The 7,553-nt window shown below is 66.4% G+C and overlaps 1 protein-coding gene across 1 annotated transcript; it reads left to right on the top strand.

Annotated features, from left to right (window-relative positions):
- Positions 1–3,150: 3,150 nt before the first annotated feature.
- ISLR (immunoglobulin superfamily containing leucine rich repeat) lies at positions 3,151–6,151 on the top strand. Its single transcript, XM_054168790.1, has 2 exons — positions 3,151–3,344; positions 4,879–6,151. The coding sequence occupies exons 1-2, from the start codon at positions 3,151–3,153 to the stop codon at positions 6,134–6,136; spliced, it is 1,452 nt and encodes a 483-aa protein (XP_054024765.1). The 3' UTR covers positions 6,137–6,151.
- Positions 6,152–7,553: the final 1,402 nt, after the last annotated feature.

Raw genomic sequence — 7,553 nt, 5'->3', positions numbered from 1 at the left:
AGTGACTGGAGGAGGATGGGTGGCTGGAGGAGGATGAGTGGCTGGAGGACAGTAGGTGGCTGGAGGAGGATGAGTGACTGGAGGAGGATGGATGGCTGGAGGAGGATGGGTGGCTGGAGGAGGATGGATGGCTGGAGGAGGATGAGTGGCTGCAGGAGGATGGGTGGCTGGAGGAGGATGGATGGCTGGAGGAGGATGAGTGGCTGGAGGAGGATGGGTGGCTGGAGGAGGATGGATGGCTGGAGGACAGTAGGTGGCTGGAGGAGGATGAGTGACTGGAGGAGGATGGGTGGCTGGAGGAGGATGAGTGACTGGAGGAGGATGGGTGGCTGGAGGAGGATGAGTGGCTGGAGGACAGTAGGTGGCTGGAGGAGGATGAGTGACTGGAGGAGGATGGGTGGCTGGAGGAGGATGAGTGGCTGGAGGACAGTAGGTGGCTGGAGGAGGATGAGTGACTGGAGGAGGATGGATGGCTGGAGGAGGATGGGTGGCTGGAGGAGGATGGATGGCTGGAGGACAGTAGGTGGCTGGAGGAGGATGAGTGACTGGAGGAGGGTGGGTGGCTGGAGGAGGATGAGTGACTGGAGGAGGATGGGTGGCTGGAGGAGGATGGGTGGCTGGAGGAGGATGGGCGGCTGGAGGACAGTGAGGGCTCAGCCCCTCTGCAGAGCCTGCCACCAGCTCCCCCACCTATCCATGAGGGATGCTGACAGACAGCCCCGGGCTGTCACCCCACTCCTAGTGTCACCTACACTGTGGGAAGGTGGCTGGCACCCTTTTGGCCACAATGAAGCAGCTTTCATGTCCCCTGTCCCCACATTATCTGCTGCTCCAGGACAAAGACACACGAGGAGAAAGAGCCTCCACCTGTCCCCACGGGCAGCAGCAGCACTACAGCCCCCACCCTCTGAAGGGGTTGGTGCTGGGGGCACAGGTGGAGCCCGGGGTCCTTACAGCAGTGCTCAGAGCAGCATCTTTCATCTGCTCCACGGGGGACAGAATTAGGCTTGGTCCTCTCCAGTCACCCCACTGCGTCCCCCACTGGGTCAGAGCCCCTCCCCCCGTTCTGGATGGGCTCTGAAGCTGTTCCAATTGTGCTTCACGGCACCGAGGGCTGCTGGCAGATCCATTTTCAGCCAGCCCTGGGGCGGTGGGCAGCAGCCCACCAGGGGTCAGGAAGCAAACCCCACGCCGGCCCTGTCCCGGGGAGCATCATCTCCGAGAGGGGCACAACAAACATCCCACAAGCCAGGGCTTGGGTCCCCTTCCCCCTGGGAGGGACAAGCCCTGGCTCACCCAGCCCAGCACTTCCCTGAGGAGCTGCTCCACATTCCCAGTGCTCCCCTTCTCTATTTTTAACCCCAAGCTCCTTCACAGCCTGGCCTGCGTCAGCACAAGTGTGAAGACACAGAGCTGTGCTTGGGCTCCGTGGAGCTGAAGCCCTGCTGGAGGGAGAAGGAGGGGGGGAAGGGCTGGGGGGGGTAGAGGTCAAGCTCTCCTGGGGAGCAGTCCAGCTCCCCCCTCGCTTCACCTTCACCTTGCTCAGCACCATTTCCAAAGCAGGGGTGGCTTGCTGCAGGATGCAGATCCTCGCCCCCTCTGCAGCTGGTTGCTCCAGCCCTGCAGCAGGTGGGTTCCCAAGCAGAGAAGCCCATATGGGGCCCAGGGGATGAGTGTGGGGAGGCAGGGAGCAAGGAACCCACTCAACATCCTGGCCCTGGGTGCCCATCCCTGCCCCAGTGGTCCCACCAGGCTGGAGGATGGTGGGTGGGTGGAGGAGGATGGGCAGGTGGAGGAGGATGAATGGCTGCAGGAGGATGGGTGGCTGCAGAACAGTGGGAGGCTGCAGGACAGTGGGTGGCTGCAGGAGGATGGGTGGCTGCAGGACAGTGGGAGGCTGCAGGAGGATGGGAGGCTGCAGGACAGTGGGTGGCTGCAGGACAGTGGGTGGCTGCAGGACAGTGGGTGGCTGCAGGAGGATGGGAGGCTGCAGGACAGTGGGAGGCTGCAGGAGGATGGGAGGCTGCAGGACAGTGGGTGGCTGCAGGACAGTGGGTGGCTGCAGGACAGTGGGTGGCTGCAGGAGGATGGGTGGCTGCAGGACAGTGGGAGGCTGCAGGAGGATGGGAGGCTGCAGGACAGTGGGTGGCTGCAGGACAGTGGGTGGCTGCAGGACAGTGGGTGGCTGCAGGAGGATGGGAGGCTGCAGGACAGTGGGTGGCTGCAGGACAGTGGGTGGCTGCAGGAGGATGGGTGGCTGCAGGACAGTGGGAGGCTGCAGGAGGATGGGTGGCTGCAGGAGGATAGGTGGCTGCAGGAGGATGGGTGGCTGCAGGAGGATGGGTGGCTGCAGGAGGATGGGAGGCTGCAGGACAGTGGGAGGCTGCAGGAGGATGGGTGGCTGCAGGAGGATAGGTGGCTGCAGGAGGATAGGTGGCTGCAGGAGGATGGGTGGCTGCAGGATGGGTGGCTGCAGGAGGATGGGAGGCTGCAGGACAGTGGGTGGCTGCAGGAGGATGGGTGGCTGCAGGAGGATGGGTGGCTGCAGGACAGTGGGTGGCTGCAGGAGGATGGGAGGCTGCAGGACAGTGGGTGGCTGCAGGACAGTGGGTGGCTGCAGGACAGTGGGTGGCTGCAGGAGGATGGGTGGCTGCAGGACAGTGGGTGGCTGCAGGATGAGTGCCTCTCCATCTGCTTTCCAAAGCTTTGCTCAGCCTGTGGCTGCAGGGCAGAGGAGAAGACTCCTTATGACCTCCTCCCCCCGCCACTTCTTGCCCTCCTCCCTCCTGCCACCCTCCCCCCACCCTCCCTGCCCCATCCCCTCCAAGCCCTGCAGTGTGTGTTTGGGGGCATCCTGCCCCCAGCACCCCAAAGCCTTTTGCCCCCTCTCAGAGGCAACTCAGCAGCCAGCAGTCTCCCCACGTCCTCCACAAACACCCTGAGATGTGCCCTGCAAGGGCTGGGGCTGGCTGGACCCCGAACTTCGGGGGTGGGTTGAGAGCGGGGGGGGGGGGGGGGGGGTGGGGGTGGGGGGGGGTTGGAGCAGAGGGGGCATGGGGGGCAGGCTCCGGGTAGCAGCTCCGGGGGGAGGCGAGAGGGTGGAGGAGGGCCCCCGAGGCGGCTTTCCAGCGGCGGCAGTGGGTCGGTGCCATGGAAAACAACACACGCACACAAAATAGAGCCCGGGGGACGGGGAGGGGAGGAGAAGCCCGGCGAGAGCTGAGGGAACCAGAGATCCCATCTTCCAAACCGCCCCCCCGCCCCCCCTTCCCGACCCCCCCCTTCCCCGCCAGGCCATTCCAGAAGAGCGGCGGCCAGCGGGCTCCATCCTCCCGAAGCTGCCGGTGAATGGGGCAGGAGGGGCTGGGAAAGGGAGCTGGGGGCCGAGGATTGGTGTTGGGGGGGGGGGGGGGGAAGCAGGGAAGGCTGAGGAGAGCTGGAGGCTGGGGGGGTGCTGAGGGCTGGGTGGTTATTCACGGCTCTGGTATGCGACGTGCCGGCCCCGCTCACACACACACCGCCCCCCCCCACCCCCTCCTCAGGGGCTGCATCGGTTCCGGTACCCCCGGGGGGTTTGCTGGGGGGGTGTGGGGGGAGCTCGGAAGGGCTTGGTCAGGATGAGAGAGAGCTGGGGTGGAAGGGTGCTCCGGGAGGTTAAACTATGTGAGCGCCCCCCCTGCCCTCGACTCCATGTCCCCCAGGTCTTGCTCCCCCACCCCTCCAGCATCCCTTAGTGGGGTGCTGTGGATCTGCCCCGGCAGGACGGGGAGCGGGGGGGGGGGGGGGGCTGCGACAGAAATGGGACACCCCCAAAGTACCCCAAGCAGAGGCTTTCAATGTGTCACCAAAGGGGGACACCCCCCCACCCCCACCCCCTAGCGCTGCTGCTGGGGTCTCACCCCACCGGCACCCCCAGATGTCCCGGGGCTCTTTCCCCAGCCCGCTTGGGCTATCCCGGCAGGCCAGGACCCTTTGTGCCTCTCCTCCTCCCCCCCTCTTCAACCTCCCCAAATTTTTGTGCGCGGCTTCTTCAGCCTCAATCTTCCTCCTCCCACCCCCGGCCCCGGCTCCAGCTCTAAATGACAGGGTTGGGGGAACTGGAAGGAGCAACAGAGCTTGCCGACAGGGCAGGCCGGAGACAAAAGGCTCCTGGCTGCCAGCTCCTTACCCGGAGCCGCGGTTTAACCTCTTCCCTGGTGGGACCCAGCTTCCAGGAGCCAGGAATCGCTTCCCGCGGCGAGGGGAGGCGAGGAGGAGGAGGAGGAGGAGGGGAAGCGAAGAGTTAGCTCAGAAATGTTTTGCTCCGCGGGACTTCCAGCGGCCAAGGACCCTTCACAAGGGCTCCCTCTTGGCCCAGAAGGAGCACTCCCAGCAGCAAGAAAAAGCTGTTTGGTTTTTCCATGACCTGGGAATGGAGCTGGAAGGGAGGAGTGCTGGTGGTGGTGGTGCTGGGGGTTTGAGGCTGGGAAGCACGCTGCAGATCTCTCCACGGCTCGATGGGGGTTTAGGGGCAGGCTGCTTGGGAAGGGGCTGGGGGGGGCCCCCTGCTGCTCCAGCCTCAGCAGGGTCAGTTCCCAGCCTTCAGCTCCCACTTTGGTTTTCAGCCCAAGAGCTGCAGCAGGAGCAGCCCTGGGGGGCTTGGGGGGGGGGGGAGGGGGTGCGAGTTCCATCAGCCATCCAAGAGAGGCATTTCTTTTCCCTCCTGAGGGAAGGAAAGGGTTGAGGGGGAAGTTCCTCGCTCCTTTTTGGCCAGGAAATGCCTTCTGCTGCTTCCTCCGAAGATTTGGCACCAAAAAAACCCCAAACCCCAGATCCCTGCCTGGGCTCGACCCCCCTGCTGTTCACTGCCCACCCCCCACCGCCCGTCTCTGTTCCCAGGAGGAAGGATGAGGCCCTGCTCTGCTGCCTGGGGCTGGCGATGCTCCTTGCGCCCTGCCGGGCTTGCCCCGCAGCCTGCTCCTGCTCCACCAAGAAGAACGGGCGGCTGCTGGCCGAGTGCGCCTACAAGGACCTCCAGGAGGTGCCGAGGGGGCTGTCCTCCAACGTGACCATCCTCACCCTGTCGGCCAACAGGATCGGCCGGCTGGGGCAGGGCTCCTTCGCCGAGGTGCCCGAGGTGCAGTCGCTGTGGCTGGGCTACAACCAGATCGGGGCGGTGGAACCGGGGGCGTTCGCCTCCCTGCCCCACCTGAAGAACCTGGACCTGAGCCACAACAAGCTGGCAGATTTCCCTTGGCAGGACCTCCGGAACCTCAGCGGCCTGCAGATCCTGAAGCTGAGCAACAACCGCCTGGCCGGGCTGCCCCGGGACGCTTTCCACTGGCTGAAGGAGCTGCGCTCCCTCTGGCTCAACGACAACCAGCTGACCACCCTGGCCGAGGGCACCTTCGACCACCTGCCCTCCCTCTCCCAGCTGCAGCTCTTCAACAACCCTTTCAACTGCTCCTGCAAGGTCTTCTGGCTGAAGAAGTGGACGGAGAGCACCTCCGTCTCGGTCACCAAGGGAGGCTCGACCCTGTGCGCCGCCCCCGGCCGGCTGAAGGGCAGGGCGGTGACGGACATCCCGGAGCATCACTGCGTGGCCCCCTCGGCCCAGCTCACCTACCTCTCCAACCTGGACAACGCCGTGGCCTACGACGGCCTCACCCTCACCCTGCACTGCAGCGTGGCCGGCAGCCCCCCGCCGGAGATCCGCTGGCGGATCCAGACCCCCGGGCGGCGGGTGGAGATCGGCGGCCCCACCGTGGCGAGGGACGGCAGCGCCAAGCAGAGCCCCCAGCGCTTCTGGGTCTTCAAGAACGGCACCATGGCCATCCCCAACTTCAGCAAGGAGGATGAGGGCACCTACACCTGCCTGGCGGTCAACGACGTGGGGGCCAGGGACGTCTCGGTCAACGTGGCTCTGGCCGGCTCCGAGAACCCGGCCGAAGACCTGCTCCGGGACGACCCCCAGGCCGGGCACCTCGGGGCTGGGAGCTGCTACAAGGGGGAGGAGCTGGATCCCTCGGGGGCTGGGGAGAAGCTGGTGATCGTTTACCACATGCCCAGGGGGGCCAAGAGCGGCGTGGGAGGAGGGGGGTCCCAGCTCCTCCTGGGAACCCTCCTGCTGGCTTTGGGCGCCGCTCTCTGCCGGTAGAGGAGGGCGGAGGGGGCGCCCGGGGGGGTCCTCCCTCGCCCCATCCTCTTTCTGTAGCATTTATCTTCACGTAGTGCCATGCCTTTGCTGAGCTTCTGGGAGCGGGGAGGGGGCGGTCAGGAGTCAAAGCGGGAGAGGGGGGGAGCTGAGATTCAAGGGCTGGGGAGTTCGGCCCCCCCTTAGCTGAGGGTCAGGGCTGGGTAAGCTAAGAGCAGCCCCTCACCCCGCCGCCGCTTTCCGGGCGTCCAAGGTCTGCCCCCCGCCGCCCCCCGACTTATCTCCCTTCTGAGACCAAAGTGCAGCTGCAGGGTTCGAGCCCACCCTCCACAGGGCGGCCACCGCCTGTCCCCAAGAGCCCACCCCCCGCCCCCCACCCCGAGCCCTCTCCTCCCCGCAGCGGCGAGTAGAGCCCCCCTCGAGGGGGATCCCCTCGATCCAAAGGCACCAACGGGAGACCCCCCCCCGCCGCGACCCAGCCCCTCGGCCAGGTACATCCTTCCTGCCACCGACCCCCCCCGCGAAGCACCGGCAGCAGAAGGACCAGGTCAAGGGTCCGGGGGGGGCCTGTGGCTTTGGGGGGGCCAGAGCAAAGATGGTGCTTTGCAGGCAGGATGAGTGCAGTAGGGACAGGTCGGAGGGAGGCAGAGGCTCGGCTGAGGCCACCTCTGTGGGGCAGAGGAAGGCTTCCCGCAGGCTGCATCCCCGCGGGAGCACAAGGGGCTGCTGCTGGCGGCGCGCTGGGGGCGGCCGGGGCGCCGGCCCCCTCCCTGCCCCTTGCAGGATCAGGATCTGCCGCCCCCAGTGCCTCCCCCAGAGGGCATTCAGCTGATTCCCTGCTCCCTCCCGCTCCCCTCGTCCCCCTTCTCCCTCCCCTCTGCTCCCTTCCCCTCCCCTCCCCTCTGCTCCCTTCTCCCTCCCCTCCCCTCGTCCCCCTTCTCCCTCCCCTCTCCTCCCCTCGTCCCCCTTCTCCCTCTCCTCCCCTCCCCTCGTCCCCCTTCCCCCTCTCCTCCCCTCCCCTCGTCCCCCTTCTCCCTCTCCTCTCCTCCCCTCTTCCCCCCTCCTCCCTCTCCCTCCCCTCTCTCCCCCCTGAAGCCTGCAGTCCAAACCGCTCGGCTGGGCCGGACCCACCGAGCTGCCCTGCTGCAGCCTGGACCCCGGCAGGGAGGGATTGAGCCCCGAGAGAGTTTCCCTGCTGGGTGGATGGAGGCTGTGGGCTGGAGCAGGAGGGAGAGGGGCAGGGAAAGCACAGCAGCCAGGGAGCAGGCGGGCTGGCTCCTGAGGCGCTGCAGCAGTCCCACCCGCGGCACGGAGACCTCACCTGGCTGCCCCACGGGGTGCCGGGGGGGACCCCTTGGCTGGGGGCAGTCTGCTTCGGCTTCCTTCTGCCACTGCCTGCCCGCAGGATCCGCGGGGATCC

Source organism: Dryobates pubescens, chromosome 17, assembly GCF_014839835.1.
Source record: "Dryobates pubescens isolate bDryPub1 chromosome 17, bDryPub1.pri, whole genome shotgun sequence".
Taxonomy (NCBI): Eukaryota; Metazoa; Chordata; class Aves; order Piciformes; family Picidae; genus Dryobates; species Dryobates pubescens.
This window is presented reverse-complemented; position numbering and strand designations above follow the sequence as displayed.

Bases quoted from the DNA above. Each gene is read 5' to 3' on its own strand.
- ISLR (XM_054168790.1), top strand. From the start codon at position 3,151: ATGGAAAACAACACACGCACACAAAATAGAGCCCGGGGGACGGGGAGG. The intron at 3,345-4,878 runs GTGAATGGGGCA...CTCTGTTCCCAG, and splicing joins CCATCCTCCCGAAGCTGCCG to GAGGAAGGATGAGGCCCTGC.